At 40.4% G+C, this 23,261-nt stretch overlaps 1 protein-coding gene across 1 annotated transcript in view; it reads left to right on the plus strand.

Moving 5' to 3' along the window:
• Window positions 1–23,261, plus strand: part of LOC132394271 (contactin-associated protein-like 5) — a 977,958-nt gene that overhangs the window by 102,924 nt on the left and 851,773 nt on the right. The window contains exon 5 of the mRNA XM_059970196.1: window positions 10,461–10,722. Within this exon, the coding sequence (XP_059826179.1) occupies window positions 10,461–10,722 (262 nt within the window). The remainder of the gene's footprint in view (window positions 1–10,460; window positions 10,723–23,261) is intronic.

The following is a 23,261-nucleotide window of genomic DNA, read 5'->3' on the forward strand; positions in this document are numbered from 1 at the left end:
ACAGCTACAAATACAAAATATATTGCTATGATGAATGCATAACACCTTGTATTGTCTACAAAATTTAAATACAAAAGATAAGGATGGTTTGGTTAAAAATGTACTTGGCATGAAGTTTGTTGCAGAAATCTCTTGGGTCACACAAACGGCACAGGCAACCTTGTAATGGTTTGCTAAATTGAATGCATCCTTGCCCTTGAATGGAAAAGCCTACAAAAAGTAAAGGTTACAGCCTAGCCCACTGCAGCTAAAGCCCTCCCCTCATCATTGTGCACAGCTACAAGGAGTACTGTCGCAGGAGGGCAGCATCCTTCACCAAGGATCACCATGCTCTCTTCTTGCTACTGCCATCAGGAAGGTGGTACTGGAGCTTCAGGGCCCACATGAACAGGTTCATGAACATTTTTTATGCCTCAGCCAGCAGGCTCTTGAACCAGAGGAAACAACTTCACTTGCCTCATCACTGAATTGTTCCTACAAACTATGGACTCACTTTCAAGGAGTCTTCATCTCTTGTTCTTAGTATTTATTGTTTGCTTCATAGCTTGCTTGCTTATTGATTGATTTGTCTATTTATTTATTTATCTATCACTCTTTTTTAGTATTTGTACATTTTGTCTTTTGCTGATTGGTTGTTTGTTCTGTTAGGTGAGGTTTTTCATTGATTTTATTGTGTTTCTTGTATTTACTGTGCCTCCAAGAAATTGATTATTTGGGAATAAATTTACTTTAAACTTTGAACCTGGAACTGAGTCAGTTGAGAGGAAGCCTTTCCAAACAAATTATGCCTGCACAGCAAATCTCCGACTTAGAAGAATTTCAATGCCAATGCAGTAATGTCCTAGCTATCATTACATGTGAACGCAGTAGTTTCCTAGTTATCATTACCAATAGTCTGTATATGACTGATCAGTTAATGAACTAAATGTATTTACTCCTGCTGTCATGATAGAATTTGAACTTATATCAATAAACCAGCAGGTCTCTACCAGGGATTATTGTATTTTTTTAAAATTTGGAGATGCAGAGTGGAATAGGCTTTTCACACCGCACTGCCCCACCAACCCCGAATTAACCCCAACCTAACTACAGAGCAAATTACAATGACCAATTAACCTACCTAGTACGTTTTTATGTTTGCCCTATACCCCTCTAAACCTTTCTTATCCATGTAATTGTCCAAGTACCTTTTTAAATGTTATTAATATACCTGCTTCAACCATTTCCTCTGGCAGTTCATTCCATATACTAGCCACTCTGTGGGGAAAATTTTGCTTCACAGATTCTTGTTCAAACTCTCCTCATCTACCTTAAACTTATGCCTTCCAGTTCTTGATTCTGTGGGAATAAACTGTGCACATTCACTTATCTGCACCCCTCATAATTTTATGAAGATTATCTGGGGTCCAAACCCTGATGCTTGTTACACGTCACTATCACTACCTGCAACTTGGGAGAGAGGACATGCTTATTCCAAATCTTTGTATCCTGGCTACCAACTTGCCCTTGATCCATGTAGGTATCTTATCATGAACTTCCTAGCCTGGAACCTGGACACCATATGCAATGGTTCTCCCTCTTTTCTTCTTTAAGTTCCATCATCAAAATAATATCCTGTTGTTTGTCGAACATTATCTACTTTTTATAAATCTATGTTGACCTTTTGCTGTCAGTTTTCCAAGTGCTATTATATCTTTTACAGTGAACTCTCACTTTGTCTGCAGTGATAAATGTCAGGCTAACCAGTCTATACTTCTCTGTTTACTGTTTACCTCCTTATTTTAACTATCTCCAATCCATTGCAACTGTTTGAGGATATAAAAGAGCTTTTTGAAAATTACCACAAATGCATCCACTGCTTCAATTTTGGATAACTACACTCACCCCAGCCCAGTCAGTTTGAGTTGGCAGCAAGATCTCAACCTCCATCATGCACCAAAGGACTGTGGGCTCAGCCTGCTGCCGTTCATTCTGCTGACTCACAACCGCACTGCCAGATCCAGCTCAAACAATGTCATCAAGACTGATGAACTGCAGTGACTGGCTTTGTCAGCAACTGTGGTAAGTCAACACACAGAGAGAAGGTCAGAAGTCTTGTCAAATGGTGTGAGTACAACAACTGAAGTCTCAACGTGGACAAGACAAAAAAGAAGGTGCAGGACAACGACTCTCCATTGAACATCAATGTCTCTGCTGTGGAGGGAGTGAAGAGCACAGAATTACTTGGTGTGCACATAACGGATGCTCTGACCTAGACCTACAACTCCTCATTAGTCGAGAAGGTGCAACAGCGCCTACATTTGTTATGTACCCATGGGTATCTTGTACTTGTCACATGACAGTGGTGTGGAAACTATACTGGACTTAAGGTAGTGGTCTTGTGATGGTGGAGTGACGTCATTTTCCAGCCAGTAAGATCATGTGACAGATTTTTTTTAACAGGATATAAAAGGAGGACCCCTCCCTGTGAGGAGGGGCAGTTCGTGGCTGGATTTGCCATTTTGACTCTATGCCATTGCATGGTCCAATATTATGACGCACTTCGGTTAATGACGCTGTGACAAAGGCTCTTATAAATTCTTTACTTATTTTGGATTACCTAAGGAAATACAAACTGATCAAGGCAGTAATCTTACATCTGGATTGTTTCAACAGATAGTTTATAAATTGGGAGCTAAGCAAATCACTTTGTCTGCATACCATTGGGAATTGCCTTGGAGAGGTTTCATTCTACCCTGAAGAATATGATTAGAACATATTGTGTGGAAAATGAAAGTGATTGGGATGAGGGTATAAACTTACTTTTATTTGCAATAAGGGAATTGGTACAAGAATCTTTAGGTTTCAGTCCATTTGAACTCATATTTGGGCATAGAGTTAGAGGACTTTTAGCTTTATTAAAAGAATAATGGATTAGTAAGGAAGTACACACTAATTTGTCGGACTATTTGTTGAAATTTAAGGACAGGTTACAGAAAGCTTGTAGCTTAGCCAAGGAAAATTTAAAATTGGCTCAGGAGAAAATGAAAACTTAGTATGATAAAGAAGCTAGGATGAGGATGTTTAAGCCTGGAGATAAGGTGCTGGTTCTTTTCCCAGTGCAAACAAATCCTTTACAAGCTAGATTTCATGGTCCTTATGAAATTGTGTCTAAAATCAATGATGTGGATTACGTGATAAAAACTCCAGATCGTAGAAGGCCAACACAACGTTGCCATATAAATATGATAAAACCATATTATGAGAAACAATCTGATACTGTGACTGTTGTGGTTAATGATAATGAATTTGATTTAACTAGGAACATGATAGATCTGAATTTCATTCTAAATAGGGGAATCAAGGGATATGGGGACAAGGCAGGGACTGGGTATTGATAGTGAATGATCAGCCATGATCTCAGAATGGCGGTGCAGACTCGAGGGGCCGAATGGTCTACTTCTGCATCTATTGTCTATTGTCTAAATCCGACATTGTTTCTGTCAGGTTACCAAATTCAACCATTCTGGAAAATATTGATGAGAAACTAGCACATTTACAGCCAGAGCAGAAACAGCAGATGAAGAAATTAATTTTAAAATATAAGGATTTGTTTCCAGAAGTTCCGAGAAGGACTACTATAGCTTCACATGATGTAGATGATGGAGATGCCAAACCTATTAAACAACACCCATATAGGATGAACATAGAAAAATGTGAACTTGCTGAGAAAGAAATTAAATATATGTTAGAGAATAATATTATTAGTCCTTCTAACTGGAATTGGAGTTCACCATGTGTTATGGTGCCAAAACCAGATGGTAGTATTAGGTTTTGTACGGACTATATAAAGGTGAATGCTGTAACGAAAACAGATGCACATCCAATTCCTAGAGTAGATGATTGTGTAGATAAAATTGGAAAAGCAAAGTTCCTTACAAAGATTGATTTGTTAAAAGGGTATTGGTGTGTTCCACTAACGGACAGAGGTAAAGAGATTTCTGCATTTGTATCTCCATCTGGGTTATATGAATATAATGTTCTTCCATTTGGGATGAAGAATGCCCCAGCTACTTTCCAGAGGATGAGTAACTCTGTGATTCAGGGATTGAAAGATACAGATGCTTATATTGATGATGTAGTGACAGGAAATGATACTTGTGAAGCACACATTATTGCGATGGAGAAATTGTTTGAAAGGCTTTCAAAAGCTAACTTAACTATTAATTTAGCTAAGATTGAATTCGGACATGCCACTGTGACTTACCTTGGTTACGTTGTAGGTCAAGGTAAGGTAGCTCCTGTTCAGGCAAAAGTTCGGGCAATTTTAGAGACTCCCACTCCAATGGGGAAAAAAGCTCTCAGAAGATTCTTGGGAATGGTAGGATATTATCGAAAATTTTGTAAGAATTTTGTTAATATTGCCCTTCCATTAACTAACCTTTTGCAGAAGAATGTGAAGTTTGTGTGGACAGTGCCTTGTCAAGAAGCATTTGAAAAATTGAAAACTATGATATGTCAACAACCTGTGCTCAAGGCACCTGACTTCAAAAAACCTTTTTCATTAGCTGTAGATGCTAGTGATGAGGCTGCAGGAGCAGTATTAATGCAAAGGAATGAGGGTGATGAGGTTGATCATCCAGTAGCTTACTTTTCTAAGAAATTTAATAAGCATCAAAGAAACCATTCGAGAATAGAGAAGGAATTGTCATCTTTTGTTTTAGCTTTAGAACATTTTGAGGTATATGTCGGTACAACTCAAAAACCACTTATTGTTTACACTGATCATAATCCGTTAGTGTTTCTGAGTAAGATGAAAAATAAAAACAGAAGGTTATTAAATTGGAACTTGATGTTACAAGAGTACAATATTGTGATAACTCATATTAAAGGTAAAGATAATGAGGTTGCTGATTGTCTATCTCAATGTTGAATGTACAATGTAATTTTTTTATGGAGTAGTTTTTTACAATTGTAACACTCCTACTGTATTGTAAGTTGTAAGATGTTATATGATGATACTATGTATACAGTGTATGTTATAAAATTTATACATTTGTTTTTTTTCCTTGTAAATAATTGTTTAAAATTTTGTTCTTGACAGACCAAATTCCCGTGGGTATCTTGTACTTGTCACGTGACAGTGGTTTTGAAGCTATACTGGACTTAAGGTAGTGGTCTTGTGATGGTGGAGTGACGTTATATTCCCACCACTAGAGGTCATGTGACAGGTTTTTTTTACAGGGTATAAAAAGAGGACCCCCTCCCTGTGAGGAGGCGCAGTTTGTGGCTGGATTTGCCATTTCGACTCCATGCCACTGCGTGGTCCAAAATTATGACGCACTTTGGTTGAAAGATGGAGTTTTATTTAATGCCTAAATTTTAAAAGGTCATTGCCGGCAGTTTCTTTATAATACTGCCAGTTAAAAATCAGTGGAGAGTGAAGATCGGAGTTCGGGAGCTAAAAGAGCGAGGAAAGTCGATTTCAACGGTTTAACAGGTTCGACCTTGTTTGATCCTCATTCGGAAGGAATTTGTTGGCTGTCCCCGTGTTAAGGTGTTAATCCCTGTGAAATATAGCAGAAAGGATTGGGTACAGTTTTGTAAAGGAAAGGTCAGTGCCTTTAAGCCATTTCATTTTCATCTTCGTAAATTCTCCGGGAAAAGTATAGTTCAACTGGGAACCGCAACAACACGACGTGAAAGAGAATTTAAATTATCTAAAAAGTCTCTCCTTTAATGGACTGCAAGCATTTTGAACTTTTGCAGTACTGCTTTGAAGAACTGTTTTTGCAACATCGCTTTAAGAACTGTTTAAGCTACCGCACAGCAGCTGACTTCTGGTTACGTTAGTGGTTTGTTTACTTTTGGGGGTTTGTTTTTCAGTGTTTAATAAATGTTTTATTTGTTATTAAAACCCCTGCCTCACTTATATATTTATTGTTGCTGAATCCATAACACACTTCATGAGGAGATGGAGGCATGCAAGGCTCTCTGCCCCCATTCTATAGCTTTCTACTGGAGCACCATCAAGAGTGTCCTGTCTGGTTGCTTCAACATGTAGTACGGAAGCTGCAAAGCATCGGACCACAGGACGCTACGGAGTGTAGTACAAACTGCCAGATCAGTGGGGTCACACTGCCCCTGATTTGTGACATTTACTGGAGCACTGTATACAACAACCCAACAACCTCTGACTCACTACTGCCAGGAAGGAGATACAAGATTATCAGGACCAGGATTGCCAGACTGGCTAACAGCTTCTTGCACAGGCTGTGAGACTGATGACTGCCCTGCACCACTAGGGTCTCATCACAAGGAAAGTGAGCTGTTTACTGTACTGTTTACTCTTTAGCACACTACATAAACTTTTAATTATATTTTATCAACCTACTTGTGCTAATATATTTTTATGTGCTATGTGTGATATATGTTTTGTGGGCACACTGTAGTTGAATTTAAGCATGAACTCACTCCATGACCTACAGACTCACTTTCAAGGATTCTACAACTCAGTATTATTTGCTTAAATTTTAAAACTTTATTATTTACATGATTTGAACTTGGGATATTTGTACTGTTTTTCATAATTGTATTTTGTATATTTTGTATACAATATATTTTGCATATATATTTTGTGTTTTGTATATATTGTATTTCTATATATTCATTTAAATGTCTACAAGAACATTAATTTCTTAGTATATGGTGACATATATGTAGTTTAAAATTAATTTGAATTGCTCACAATGCTCTTATTCCTCCTTAGTGAAGCAACTTGAGCACTGATCAACAAGACTCTATTTGTACAGGGTCTCTGATCACAATTTCACAAGAAGTTTCTCAAATAACAAGAAGTTATTCTGGGTCACATAAGAGATATCAGAACAAACCTCTGAATTAAAGTGGGTAAAGTGATCCTGTAAGGACTGGGTAGGATCAAATGATTAAAACAGATCATTTAGGTAAAGGGATTAACCTGCTAAGTTCTTCCTGACAATTATACTTCTAGTCAATCACTAAATATTGATCAAGCAAGTAAATTTTTAATGTGAATTAAAGGAGGAACAAGAAAGTGAGGGTCAGAGAAGCTTGAGGAGGTAATTCCAGTGCTTAGAACCCTGGGAATTAAGACCCTAAGATATAGGGGCAGAATTAGGCCATTTGACCCATCGAGTCTGCTCCGCCATTTCATCATGGCTGATCTAATTTTCCTCTCAGCTTCAATAAAGAACCTATCAAAATTGCCTTAAATATACATAAAGACTTGGCCTCCACAGATGCCTGTGGCAATGAATTCCTCAGATTCACCACTCTATGGCTAAATAAATTCCTCCTCTTCTCTATTCTAAAAGAACACCACTCTACTCTGAGGCCATGCCCTCTAGTCTTAGTCTCTACCATCATAGGAAACATCCTCCACGTCCACTCTTATCAAGGCCTTTCACCATTCAATAGGTTTCAATGAGGTCACTCCTCATTCTTATGAATTCTGGTGAATACAGATCCAGAGCCATCAAACACTCTTCACATGACAAGCTATTCAATCCTGGAATCATTTTTGTTAAACTCCTTTGAACCCTCTCCAGTTTCAGTATGTCTGCCAAAAGGATCACTTGTTCGCAATACTCCAAGTGAGGCCTCACCAGTGCTTTATAAAGTTTAAACATTGCATCCTTGCTTTAATATTTTTGTCCTTGTGAAATGAATGCTCACATCATACTTGCATTCCTCTTCACAGACTCAACCTGTAAATTAACCTTTAGGAAATCCTGCACAAGGACTCCCAATTTCCCTTTGCACCTCAGTGTTTTTGTATGTATTTTCCCTCCATTGGGAACCATAGACTGTATTCCAGCTACCATTTCCTAATCTGTCTAAGTCTTTCTGTAGCCTGTCTACTTCCTCAAAGCTGCCTGCCCCTCCACCTATCTTCATATTCTCTGAATCTTTGCAAAAAAGCCATCAATTCCATCATCCAAATTTTTGACATATAACATTAAAAAAATTAGTCCCATCAGGAACCACTACTAGTCACTGGCAGTTGGCCAGAAAGGAATACCTTTATCCCCACTCTGCCTCCTGACAGTCAGCCTCTGCTTTATCCATGCTAGAATCTTTCCTGTAATACCATGGGCTCACAGCTTGTTCAGCAGCTGCATGTGTGGCACCTTGTCACAAAAAGTTGGTTTATAGGTACAGCAGGCTATTAAGAAGGCAAATGGAACATTGGTCTTCATTGCTAGAGGGATTGAATTTATGAGCAGGGAGGGTACTGGTGAAGCCACACCTGGAGTACTGTACGCAGTTCTTGTTTCCTTACTTGAGAAAGGATGTACTGGCTTTGGAGGTGGTGCAGAAGAGGTTCACCAGGTTGATTCTAGAGATGAGGGGGTTAGACTATGAGGAGAGATTGTGACAGCTGGGTCTGTACTTGCTGGAATTTAGATGAATGACAGGAGATATTATAGAGACTTATAAAATTATGAAAGGGATAGATGCAATAGAGACAGTCAAGTTGTTTCCACTGGTAGGTGAGACTGGAAACAGCAGACAGAGCCTCAAGATTCGGGAGAGTAGATTTAAAATGGAGATGAAGAGGAACTGTTTTTCCCAGAGGGTGATGAATCTGTGAAGTTCTCTTGCCAAAGAAGCAGTGGGGCCTACCAGTAAATATATTTGAGGCAAGGTGAGATAGATGTTTGCATAGTAGCGGAATTAAGGGTTATGGGAAAAAGGCAGGTATGTGGAGATTAGTCCATGGCCATGATCTTATTGAACGATAGAGCTGGCTTGATGGGCCAGATGACCTACTCCAAATCCTATTTCTTATGTTCTTATGTTTTGAAAATCCAAATACGCAACATCAACCGATTTTCATTTTCTATCCTGCTTGTTAATTCTTCAATGAATTCCAACAGTTTTGTCAGACACAATTTTACCCTGAGAAATCTGTGCTGACTATGGCTTATTTTATCGTATGCCTCCAAGAAACCTGAGATCTCATCCTTAATAATTGACTCCAACATCTTCCCAACCACTGAGGTCAGAGTAACTGGCCTTGTAGATGGTGGTCAGGCTTTGGGGAGTCAGGAGGTGAGTTACATGCCGCAGTATTTGACCTGCTCTGGTAGCCACAGTGTTTATATGACTAGAATTGTTCAGTTTCCTGTCAATGGTTACCCTCAGGATGTTGATAGTAAGAGATTCCATGATGGTGATGTCACAAAATGTCAGGGGACGATAGTTAGGGCCTCTCTTGTTGGAGATGTTCATTGCCTGGCACTTGCATGGTTCAGATGTTACCTGCCACTTGTCAGCCCAAGCCTGGATATTGTCCAGGTCCTGGTGCATTTAGGTCTGAGCTGCTTCACTATCTGAGGAGTCACAAATGGTGCAGAACATTGTGCAGTCATCTGCGAACATCCCCACTACTGACTTTATGATGGAAGGAAGGACATTGATGAAACAGCTGAAGATGGTTAGTACTAGGACACTTCCCTGAGGAACTCCTGCCGTGATATTCTGAGGATGAGGATGAGAACCATCTTCCTTTGTGTCAGGTATGATTCTAACCAGTGGAGGGTTTTCCCCCTAATTCCCACTGACCACTGACTAGCTAGGGCACCTCAATCAAATGCTGCCTTGATGTCGAGTGCTATCACTCTCACCTCACCTCTGTTATTTAGCTCTTTGGTCCATTTTTAGACCAGCAAGGTGACCATAGCTGAATGGCCTTGACGGAACCCAAACTAGGCATCCATAAGCATGTTATGACTTTTTTAATTACCTTCTGTTGGTTTTTAAAAGCTTTCCAATCCTCTAACTTCTCACTAATTTTTGTTCTATTATGTGCCCTCTCTCTGGCTTTCATGTTGGCTTTGACTTCTCTTGTTAGCTACGGTTGTGTCATTTTTCCTTTAGAATACCTCTTGGGATATATATATCCTGTGGCTTCCAAACTGCTTCCAGAAGCAGAGTAATAGGGATACGCTTTCAATGCCTGTATGTATAAGAGGCCTAAGTCTGGCAATATTTCAGGGGAACACTGGAAAACAGAGAAGTGAGATTTTATGAAAAAGAGCAATAATTTTAAAATGTAATAATTATGACTATCAATTTCTCAAACTTCTGGTAATTCTGCTCCCCAACACCACCTCTCTTTTTCCATTCTCCATTTTGGTTTTCTTCTCATCCTTCCTCTTTTCCTTATTCTCACTTCTGCCCCACCCACTTTGTAGTCCTGAAATGTCAACTGTTTATTTTCCTCTATAGTTGCTGCCAGGCCTGATGAGTTCCTGCAGTATTTTGTATGTGTCACTCAGGTTTTCCAGCACCTGCAGAATTTCTTGTGTTTATAAAACTGAGTCCTTGTCTTTCACTCGTGGATTGCAAGGAACCTAGTTACAGTGTGACTAATCAATAGGTGCTGGTAAAAACAGATATTTATATGTCTCTGTTTTTTCTTCTTGTGTTTTCAGGGCAATGTCAGTTTTTCATGTTCAGAGGCACACATTATCCCAGTCACATTCATGAGTCCCAGGAGTTACTTGCTGCTCCCCAGCCCACCTCAAATGGAAGGAGTGAGCATTAGTTTCCAGTTCCGCACCTGGAACACCCATGGACTGCTTTTGTACAATGAGTTTCCTGGAGATCCGGGAGCATTGCAGATTCACCTCAGTGATGGAAGACTGAAAATAACCATTCTGAAGATGTCAAGGACCCAAACTGACTTTGCTACAGGTAATTGCAACAGTTGATTACTTCAATTTCAGTGAGAGCAGAAATATTAAAATTGAAAGTCAGACAAATCTCTCAGGTCTTCCAAAGGCTTTTTGCCAGACAATTTATTTTGCTTCCTGGGGATTGTGAGAAACGTCAGTGAGTTCACGTCAATTCTTCCAATCTTTAAAGGAAGACAAATTTTCTGAAGCTCTGAGAACTATTTATCATGGAACACCATTGCTCAGATATCTGAAGTCTGAGGTGTCAATTTAGGAAGTTTAGATTGTCAATCATGGACTCAGTTGGCAATGTCTATGCTTAGAGTTAATTGCCATATGGGGATTAACTGAAAGGCTAACTGTGAGCAAAGCTACAACATTCACCTGTAGAGACCAAAACCAGTTTAAGCATGACTTGATGCATGAAAAGCATCCATCTAGGAAGTAATTGAAAAGCAAAGGAGCGTGCATTTATATAGAATCTTCGTAGAACAATTCGCATTGTATTGGTACCTCTTTAAAATATGCCTTGTGTTTGTTCTACAATCATGTTTAATGCAGAACATTCCTGAGTGACTGCTTCTGGGGAGCAGCCACTTATCTGTGTGATAGTAGGTGCAGTTGTAGCATCAGTACCTTCTTATTTAAGACCAAACATTGTAAGTTCAAATAAGCAATATTATCCAGTATCGAAGTGTAGGAACCATCAAGTTTTTGAATTGACCTAAAATCCCTAATTCTAATTTGGACTATATCACCCTCAACTTGAACTAATGTCTATTTATTCTGTCATGTACATATATAGAACACAGAACATAGAATAGTACAGCACAGTACAGGCCCTTCAGCCCACAATGTTGTGCCAACCCTTAAACCCTGCCTCCCATATATCCCCCCACCTTAAATATATGATTTGTGAATTTAAGTTTAAGTAATTTACACTTTCATGTTTGTAATAAATTGTGCTGCTGTTTCAAAAAAAAGCAACATTTCAATGCATTTATGCCCTAGGTAGGTGTGTCCATGACTATAAGTCTGAACACAGCATGGATACAGAGCATTTGTCGCAATAAGACCACAGTGTGTACCCAACTGGTCCCCATTCAAGATTGTTTAATGTGATTTCCAGTGCACAAGTATAAAGGGAAACAAAATATTTGTTACTCTGATCTGATGCAGCAAAAGAAAATAGTAAGATAAAGAACACAATAATAACAGAACATAAGGTAGCAGATATATAGGTAGCCCAAGTTCCCGAGTAACCAGGCAGAAGTTTACTAACCCACTTAAGCCTATAGTTTGTAGCTCAGGCTTGTTGAGCCTGTTATCAACTTCCACTGCCTGGTACTAACCTGAGGGGCCCTCTTTACCTCTCTGCTGAATGCTTATCCCCCAATCTCTCTTAGCTGTGTTACAAAGCCAAGATATCAACATTCCCCACTGTGAGTTTTACTATCCTCTATGACACTGGATCATCTGGTGTGTAAATACTCAAAAGTGAAGAAGGTACATTTTGGGTGATAGGGAGAGCTTAGAGTCTGGAGGCAAAAAAGACGAGTGCATCGCCTCACAAATTATGCTTCAACTCTTCTCGCCAGGTTGGCCTGTCCTACAGGAGGAGATCAGGTTTCTCAATGGACAATGAATCCATGAACACCACCTCACTATTTTGCCCTCTCTTTTTGCACTACTTATTTAATTACATTTTTGATATATATCCTTATTGTAACTTAGAGCTTTTGTATGATTATGTATTGCAATGTATTGCTACTGCAAAACAACAAATTTCGTGCCATACACCAGTGACATTAATCTTGATTCTGATTCTGTGCTAGTCAGTGTAAGCAACAGGATTGGAATGGACTCAAGTCATCTTTAAGCGAAAGAGACTGTATAAAGAAAGTCCTGCTTTAAAATATAGCTCGATTGATTCTGCATATATTAACATCTTAATTTCTCTCATTTATTTTAGTTTTGCTATTTGATTAATACAATATTTATAAATGGATCTAATTGATCTGTCATGGAACTTTCGAACAATGTACTTATTTTTTTAAAGCAAAGGTAATGAACCTGCATTTCAATCTGGAACATTATCAGTTCCTTTGCTCCTGCAGTTGCAGCTCAACTTCGGAGTTCATTCAGCAGATTGTTTGTTGCTGCAGATTCCAGCTTTTGCAGTCTCTTGTGTTTAAATGTTTCTAAAAACATTTAAACTATTATTCTCTGTTATTTAATTTAAATCCAAAGATTTGCAATGACATTCCTCTAAATTTCTCTTATGATTTCAGTTTCACAAGACAAAGTAAAATGTTTATTTCAGTATGATACTCCTAAATTGTCCCTGCACACATCTGACCATTTCTATGCCATCACAAACTTTAGCATTTTTTATACTTCAGGATATGTTTCACTACCACATTTTCAGTTAGGGAGTACAATTCAAGAAGACAGTAGTACTGATCTTGCAAGGGTACCTACGTCCAATAAAATGATATATAAAACACAGATAAAACCAAAGGGAGCAAAAACTGACAGTTATATTTCTTGATAATGTTCTAACTCATCAAAGGAACTAATTAATGTAGCACCTTGTGCTGTCAGCAGGAAACCTTAAAGTGATTTGCATACTCTTTGAAGTTTTGTCAAGTATTAGGGAATTGTTAATTTGCTTACACTGAAGCCCCACAAGCAACAAAGACACCTACTAGTTAATCTTTTTATTGAGGATGAATGCTAGCCAGGACATCAAGGATCATGGATGAAAGATCAATTTTATTTGCCCTATACATTTAGATGTATTAGGAATGTGATGTGGTGTGTTTCGGTGACATGCAACATAGAACAAAAACATTCAACAACTTTAAGAATAAAGTAGTATATTAAAGGGTAGAGTTTGAAGTATTGATATTGAAAAATGTGCCTAAATATAAAAATACCATAATATATTTGCAATGTAAACAGCATTATAAAACATGATTTCAAGTGTTTTCAGTGCACTGCAGTGATTTAGTTAGTAGTGTAGGTTTTTGCAAATTAAACCAAGTGTGGCAAGAAAAGCCATAACGACTCATTTATTGTTCTCCAAAACCTCTACACAAAGGGCACAGTAACAGAACTTCATGTAATACATTATCATATCAGACCAGCCTTTTAAAGTGTATTTCTGTCTCCACCAATTACATTACACTACACAGCCCCCCCACCAGAAATCACTAAACCTAGCATTATTAAGATGGTGTTGCATCCGGCGGGCATGTTGTGAGCTCCATTCCAAATCTACTAATTTCTACGATTATCTTCGCACTTTTTGTCCAAGTAGCTGATAGTCACATCAGATACGATAGACTGACCCTTCTGAACATCGGACAGATGGCATTTACCCACTACGTGCCGCCTTTCCTACACTGGGAGCCCCTGCTTGCGCAATCCATGGGAGACCTACCTCTTACACCACCACCACCTTGGAAGAAGAGCTGGAGGTCAAGGAGGAGGGCCAGCATCCTGGTGAGGCTGAGACAGTGTGAAAATTCGCCTCCGTTCCCTAGCATACCCCTGGCTAACGTTCAGACCCTGGATAACAAGCTCTGTGATCTAAAAGCCAGAATCTCCTATCAGCGGGAAGCAAATGAATGCAATGTTTTATGCTTCACGGAGACCCGGCTGACGGAGGAGATACTGGACCATGCCGTCGAGCCCTTTGGCTTCTCCCTGTTCCAGCCAGACAGGTTGAAAACCCTCAGTGGGAAGAGTAAAGGAGGAGGGGTATGCTTCATTGTCAACAATGCTTGGTGCAACTCCCAGTATGTGCATGCCCTCAGATCCTTCTGTTCCCCAGATATGGGGTACCTGTGCTGCTGTGCAGACCCTACTGGCTGCCTGGGGAGTTCATGGTGTTATCATCACAGCGGTGTACATTCTGCCGCAGGCTGATGTTGACCTGGCTCAAAGAACTATATGAGACCGACAATATGCTGGAGACTGCACACACAGAGGCTCCCTTCATCGTCACTGGTGACTTTAAATGAGCATCGCTGACAAAAGTCTCTCCGAAGTTTTGTCAACACATCCAGGTGAGCACTCATGGAGATAACACACTGGACCACTGTTACACTCCCTTCTGCAACACTTACAAAGCTCTCCTTCACCCAGCTTTTCAATCCTGTTTTTTGCTGACATACAGATAGAAGCTGAAACAAGAGGCGGCCATGTTAAAACTGTCCATTGTTGGTCCGATCAATCGGCCTCCATGTTGCAGGACTGCTTTGAGGACGTTGACGTTGACTGGAAAGTTTTCCACAATGAGGATGTCTCCGTGTTCACGGATGGAGTCAAGTGCTTTATCTGGAAGTACATTGAAGGTGTTCTCCCCCAGAAGTCGGTCAGAGTCTTCCCGAACCAGAAAGCCTGGATCAATAGTTCTGTGTGAGTAGCACTTACCACGCGACACGGAGCTTACATTGCTGACAATCAGCTGGAGCTCAAGAGAAGCAGCTACGACCTGCGCAAAACTGTCAAGGCTGTGAAACAACAATACAGGGGCAAGATTGAGTCAAGATTCACAACAATTCAGGAACAGCTTTTTCCACCTGATTTCTGAATGGACATTGAATCCATGAGCACTACCTCACTATTCCTCATTTCCATTATATATTTACAATACTGTGCAAAAGTCTTAGGCATTTATATATTATATATAGCAAGGGTGTCTAAGACTTTTGACAGTACTGCAGTAATTTTATGCATTGCACTGTACTGCTGCCACAAAAGAAAAACAGATTTCATGACATATGTGAGTGATGATAAAACCGATTCTGATATGGGTCTCTATTGTGGACTGAGAGTGGGAAGGGGACAGGGAGAGAGGAATCAAGATTGGGAAAAGGAGAAGAGAGAGGGGAGGGAGTGGGAAGCACCAGAGAGACATTCTGTAATGATCAATAAACCAATTGTTTGAAATCAAATGACCTTGCCTGGAGTCTGAGGACTGGGTGAGTCTGCAGCCGTGCCCAACAAGCCACCCACCCTGCTCTGGCACTCCTTCTCTGCCACCTGTCCCACACCCCTCCCACGGCACTCCATTCTCACCATTCCCAACATCCTTTGCTTCTGCCAAATTTACAAACGTGTTCTCTACTCTATGTTAGCAAATACAGTACTGCAACTCCCTATATGTGTGCCTGCGAACTTGGCACAGTATTATATTTTCATTATTACTGAAACATATGGTAATTTTTATGCACTGTCCTGCAGCCCCAAAACAACAAATTTCACAGCATATGTCAGTGATAATAACCCTGATTCTGAGATTTAGAATCAACATCGGGTTCAATTTGCCTCTGCAGTAGAGTTCCACATCCTCAGTGATCTGAAAATGTTGGGCTCTGTTGCTAATTATAAAGGCTGCAACTATTAGTTATCAGCACCCTTCTTCCAATTCCTCTGAAAAACTAAATTTCCCCGGAATACTGTTTGTGGCAACTGGTTATGTATGGTGCTGTTGCTTCATACAGTAGAGCGGTACCTGTTAGGGAACAGTCTGGAGTTGTGGTATACAGTACAGACAGACAGACAGACATACTTTATTGATCCCGAGGGAAAGTGGGTTTTGTTACAGTTGCACTGATCAAGAATAGTGTAGAGATATAGTAATATAAAACCATAAATTATTTAACAATAATAATAATAATAATAATAATAATAATAATAATAATAATAATAATAATAATAATAATAATAATAAGTAAATTATGACAAGTGGAAATAAGTCCAGGACCAGCCTATTGGCTCAGGGTGTCTGACACTCCGAGGGAGGAGTTGTAAAGTTTGATGGCCACAGGTAGGAATGACTTCCTATGACTCTCAGTGTTACATCTCGGTGGAATGAGTCTCTGGCTGAATGTACTCCTGTGCCTAACCAGTACATTATGGAGTGGATGGGAGACATTGTCCAAGATGGCATGCAACTTGGACAGCATCCTCGTTTCAGACACCACCATCAGAGAGTCCTGTTCCACCCCCACAACATCACTGGCCTTACGAATGAGTTTGTTGATTCTGTTGGTGTCTGCTGCCCTCAGCCTGCTGCCCCAGCACACAACAGCAAACATGATAGCACTGGCCACTGCAGCCTTGTAGAACATTCTCAGCTTCGTCTGGACCTCAGTCTCCTCAGGAAATAGAGACGGCTCTGATCCTTCTTGTAGACAGCCTCAGTGTTCTTTGACCAGTCCAGTTTATTGTCAATTCGTATTCCCAGGTATTTGTAATCCTCCACCATGTCCACACTGACCCCCTTGGATGGAAACAGGGGTCACCAGTGCCTTAGCCCTCCTCAGGTCCACCACCAGCTCCTTAGTCTTTTTCACATTAAGCTGCAGATGATTCTGCTCACACCTTGTGACAAAGTTTCCCACCGTAGCCCTGTATTCAGCCTCATTTCCCTTGCTGATGCATCCAACTATGGCAGAGTCATCAGAAAACTTCTGAAGATGGCAAGACTCTGTGTTGTAGTTGAAGTCCGAGGTGTAGATGGTGAAGAGAAAGGGAGACAGGACAGTCCTCTGTGGAGCCCCAGTGCTGCTGACCACTCTGTCGGACACACAGTGTTGCAAGCGGACGTACTGTGGTCTGCCAGTCAGGTAATCAATAATCCATGACACCAGGGAGGCATCCACCTGCATCACTGTCAGCTTCTCACCCAGCAGAGCAGGGCGGATATTAATTTCAACTTCATCCAGTTTTCAAACCTGAATGTGGATTGTAGACTGAATTTAAAATGTAGCTCAGAACAATGATGTTTTTGGAGTTAATTGAAAACAAAATCTATTTGACCTGAGATGTCTGCATTTGCATGAATGCAGCCGAGAGTCAGTGGGAATGAACATTCATTTAGCATGTCTGGAGTGCTGGTGTGAAGATGGAGGTGTTTGAGAACTTATATGTGATTTGAAGGAAGCATTGTAACTAAGAATTTTCCTATTGTTATCTTTGATCTTGAGCATATAAAATGTCATGTAATACTGGGTCAAGCAGGCCTCTTCTAAGAGGTGATATGATGCCTGCTGCTCATTTTGCTAAATAATTCTTCTATATCCACCAAAAAAAAAGATTCACAACGAATAGCACACGTGACTTGTGACAAGGGTTTCATACCATTGCAGGCTTCAAAGCCAAACTGCCACCAACTTCATGGCCTCTCCCAGATGAGCTCAACCACTTTTACACTCAGTTCGATGTTGCTAACTCTGAGTCTCTGAGGAAAGAGACTGAAGTACACAGATGTCCAACTCAGCCTTTACGGTTGCCTACTTTTCTGGGTCCAGTCTACGTACACAGACATGGACTGGTGGGGCACCTGTGGGAGTATGGTTCTTGACCTCATGTTTTGTGACTATAATGGAGAATGTGGGCTTGGTGAGGTTTGGGAATTCCCCCGGCAGTCGAGTAAATTCACATGTGGTGGTGCATGCCCTTGACAGTGTCGTTGTGGGGAACTTACTGGGGGAGCAGGATAATGACCCAAAATCCTTGACATTCACAACCCGCCAGTTCTTAAGATTGACTAACAGGAAATCTGCACCAACCAGAGGTCTGGCTACTTTAGCCAGAACGAAGCTCCACGTGTAACATCACCCACTGAAGTAGAGCGTCACATGTCATGTCCTGTGAGTCTGAATCTTGCTGTTGTTAGTGGCCTCCAACAAGGTTTCAGCACTCTTTGCCATCCCATTAACAGAGAATGCTGGCAGCACATTCACTTAAACACCCATGTCACACAGGATGTGTCGCCTTGAAAGGGTATTAATAATAAACAGAAGACAACCCTGGTGAACTATGGTGATCACAGACCTCTGATATCCCATGTGCTGGCATTGTCCAAGCTGCAAGTCGGTCGGCACTTAGTGTTCATACCAGAGTGAGCATGGTAAAAACACAGGCCCGTATCCGTACATTTCACAGCCCCGGGCATCCTTATGTTACTGGCCTTGCTGACTGGGACTTATTGAGGTAGAGAAAGGAGGAGGAATGATGTATCGCTGCTTGACTGAGCAAGCTCCCTGTAATCCTTCACAGGTGCATAAGAGAGGGCTAAGTGAACTTGATCAAGCCTTTGCTGTATGAAGAGTTCTTTAATAATAAAACAAGGATGGTGATTTCCCAGGAGAGACAGTATGTGGTTCAGGAGCTCCGATGGCTTAGCATCGCCAAAGCCAGGCAAGGAAAGCAACTGTTTGATGCGCTTAAACCCTGATTGCCTGTAAAAAGTGAGTTTTCAGCAATAGGTATTTATTGTGCTCAGGCAGGTGTTCAAGTAGGCTCACCACTCTTGCAGCTGTGGAGTTGCTGAGTGACACTACCACATAGAAAAAGATGGTGTTGGCCATTTGGGCCTCAGCTTCAATAAACCAAACAACGGCATTTTGCTTCCTAAACTCTGGCAGTTTCAATGTGACTGTATTGGCCAATGTTCAATAACTCAGGAATTGGTCTTGAGAATCAGGAGCAACAATGTAGGTTTTCTCAAATAAACCGACATGAAGCATTTTATGTTTTTAAAAAATGGTAACGACTTATTTATTGTACTCCAAACCCTGAGCACAAAAATTGCAGTAACAGAACTTCATGTAATATGTCATCATGTCAAACCAAACTCTTAAAGTGAACCCCATCTCAATTTCGGTGGTTGTGAATTACATAAGTTTTCAATAATTTTGTTACCCTGCAGTAGATAGAGGAGGTAGGGATGGCCAATTAGAATAGTTAATCAGATTAACTACCTAATGGAAGAAGTTTTTAAGATGGCATGAAGTTTTTGATTTAATGACCCTACTGCGTTTTTCAGAAGGGAGCTTTTGGAAAAGGCAGTTTGCTAGGTGGGTAGCGTCTGCAATATTTTTCTTCATCTTGAACACATAAAGTCCTGCAGTAATGGTAGATTACAGCTAGTGACCTTTTCTGCTGACCTGACAGTTTGCTGTAGTTTTTGTGTATTGTGAGGGGTGCTGCAGTAAACCAGACCTTAATCGCTGATGTGAGGAAGCTATTACTGCCATTTCAGGAGAACTGTGTACTTTTTCCCTAATTGCACCATGAAGTCTTTTACAATTATCTGCACAGCTGGGATCTGGGTTTAGCATCTCTCTGCTGAATGATCCTGCAATTCAAAAACAACAGCCTCTCAGCATTGCATCAACTGTGATCTTCTTGATTAACAAATTTGTAATCAAGTCATTGTTTCTTTTTAATGAAGTTTGCAGTTTTGAAATAGAGTTTGGATTTGAAGATCAGATGGTCACATATTCACAAACCAATTGTCAAATTGGACATTGCACTGGTTGGTGCTTAATAGATGCTTGAAGGCATATTCAGATGAGGTAGCACACATCATTCTGGAGGAACTCAGCAAGTTAAGTAGCATTTTAGTTCAACTTTCCATTCCCATTCTTACATGTCTGCCCATGGTCTCCTCTACTTCCATGATGAGCTCAAACTCAGGTTGGAGAAGCAACACCTCATATTCCATCCATGAAGTATTTTTCATATATCAAAATCCTTTACAGCAAGTTATTTCAAAATGGAAGAAAATATGGCAGGAATTTTGCCAAAATCTCTCTCGATGAACACTGGGATAATTGGAATTGATGCAGGGGACAGGATTTCTGTATCATTGGGATCTCTTCCATAGAAGTTATGACCTATACAAAAAGGGCACATTACATATGAACTCGAAGGGCAGCAATATATTTGTGGGTAGGTTTGCTAGAGATGTTGGGAGGGGTGTAAACTCATTGAGCAGGGGGATGGGTTTGAAGTGTTATTGTTGAATGTACACAGTATATGGAATAAGGTCGATGATCTTGTAGCACAGGTCGAGATTGGCAGGTATAACGTTGTGGACATCACTGGGTTGTGGCAGAAGGAAGATCATAGTTGGGAGCTAACACTCAAGGATACACATTGTATCAAAAGGGCAAGCACATAGGTAGAGGGGTTGGAGAGGCTGTATTGGCAAAAATTGTAATGAAATCCTTATAAAGAGATGACATAGCATAGAAAGATATAGAATTCTATTGGATGCAGTTAAGAAACTGGAAGGGTAAAAAAATCTCAGTGGGAGTTATATACAGCCTTCCCAGGAGTAGTCAAAATGTTCGGTACAAATTACAATGGGAGATTAAAAAAGGCATGTAAAAAAAGCAATGCTATGATAGAGCAAACACGAGGAAATCTGCAGATGCTGGAAATTCAAGCAACACACACAAAATGCTTGTGGAACACAGCAGGCCAGGCAGCATCTATAAGGAGAAGCACTGTCGACGTTTCGGGCCGAGACCCTTTGTCAGGACAAAACGTCGACAGTGCTTCTCCTTACAGATGCTGGCTGGACTGCTGTGTTCCACCAGCACTTTGTGAATGCTATGGTAGTCTGTCCTGACGAAGGGTCTTGGCCCGAAACATCGACAGTTCTTCTTCCTATAGTTGCTGCCTGGCCTGCTGTATTCCACCAGCATTTTGTGTGTGTTCTATGATAGTCATGGCAGATTTCAATATGCAGGTAGTTTGGGAAAATTAGGTTTGTTCTGAATCCCAGGTTAGAGAATTTGCAGAATCCTCTGAGATGACTTTAGAGCAGCTTGTGGTTGAGCCCACTAGGGAAAATGCACTTCTGGATTGGGTGTTGTGTAATGAACCGGTCTTTCGGATATATGAAGAGTAAAAGAGAAGCAAGTGTAGATATCAGACCTCAAATAAATTACATTGGAGAGTTAGTGATACGGGACAAAGAAATGGTGAATAAAGTCAAAAACTATTTTGCATCAGTCTTCACTGTGGAGAACAATGCAGTATGCCAGAAATCTGTGTGTCAGTGGGCAGAAGTGAGTAGTTGCTTAAGAAGAAGGTACTCAAGAAGCTGAAAGGTTTGAAGGTAGGTAAGTCACCTGGACCAGATGGACTACACACCATGGATTTGAAAGCAGTATCTGAAGAGACTGGGGAGGCTTTAGTAGTGATCTTCCAAGAATCTCTAGATTATGGAATTATTCCAGAAGACTGGACAATTGCAAATTTCACTCCACTCTTTAAGAGGGGAGGGAGGTAGAAGAAAACAAAATTATAGGTCAAGTAGCCTGACTTTGACAGTAGGGAAGATGTTGGAGTGCATTATTAAAGATAATGTTTCAGAATATTTGAGGACTATGATAAAATAGGCCAAAGAGTATGGTTTCCTTCATGATAGACAAAGGCTAGTCAGTGGATGTTGTTTACTTAGATCTGCAGAAGGTCTTTGACAAGGTACTAGAGATGAGGTTGCTTAACAAGATAAGAACACATGGTATTTCAAGAAGGATACTAGAATGGAGAGAAGATTAGCTGAATGGCAGGAGGCAAAGAATGGGAATAAAGAGGGGATTTTCTGGTTGGCAGGCAGTGACTAGTCGTGTTCTTTTCACGTTATATGTCAATGATTTGGATGATGGAATTGATGCCTTTGTGGCCACTTTTGTGGATGATGCAAAGATAGGTGGTGGAGCAGCTAGTGTAGGGGAAGCTGGGAGTCTGAAGAGGGAATTAGGCAGATTAGGACAATGGACAAAAAAGTGGCAGATGGAATATAGTGCATGAAAGTGTATGGTCATGCACTTTGTTGGAAGGAATAAATGTATTTACCCTATATAGCTCACACTTTAGATACAATACTGAGTCATATAATCTAGAGAAATTCTCTGATGACTCAGAAATAGTTGGGTGTATAAAAGCGATATGATGTAATTCTTATCCTTAGCCATCAGGCTCTATAGTGAGTCAACCTATAGCTGGGATATTGATGACCTCCTCCTGTTAGACTGTTTGAAGTAACTTACTTTTTATTCTTTCTTACTTCTCTTCCATACCTGTCCACCTGTAACGCCAATATAACACTGTAATTTCCTTTGGGATCAATAAAGTATCTATCTATCTCCTCAAATTTCTAAAGAAATATAGGAACTGTCATGCTTTCTTTGTAATTGTATCAATATGTTGGGCTCAGGATAGATCTTCAGAGATGTTAACACCCAGGAACTGGAAACTGCTCTCTCTCTCTGCTCCTGATCCTCAGATCATGATTGATGTGAGTTCCCTTGGCTTCCCTTGTTGAATTCCACAATCAGTATTGGTGATTGTAGTTCTGTCTTGCAGCAGACGGAAAAGCTTGAGCATGTAGAGATTAAGAAAGAGGACGTGCTGGAGCTTTTGGAAAGCATCAAGTTGCATAAGTCACCGGGACCAGATGAGATGTACCCCAGGCTACTGTTGGAGGTGAGGGAGGAGATTGCTGAGCATCTGGCGATGATTTTTGCATCATCAGTGTTGACGGGAAAGGTTCCAGAGGTTTGGAGGGTTGCGAATGTTGTTCCTTTATTCAAAAGAGGGAGTAGAGATAGCCCAGGAAATTATAGACCAGCGAGTCTTACTTCAGTGCTTGGTAAGTTGATGGAGAAGATCCTGAGAGGCAGGTTTATGAACATTTGGAGAGGTATAATATGATTGGGAATAGTCAGCATGACTCTGTCA

The sequence above is a fragment of the Hypanus sabinus genome, chromosome 5, assembly GCF_030144855.1.
Source record: "Hypanus sabinus isolate sHypSab1 chromosome 5, sHypSab1.hap1, whole genome shotgun sequence".
NCBI classification, from domain to species: domain Eukaryota; kingdom Metazoa; phylum Chordata; class Chondrichthyes; order Myliobatiformes; family Dasyatidae; genus Hypanus; species Hypanus sabinus.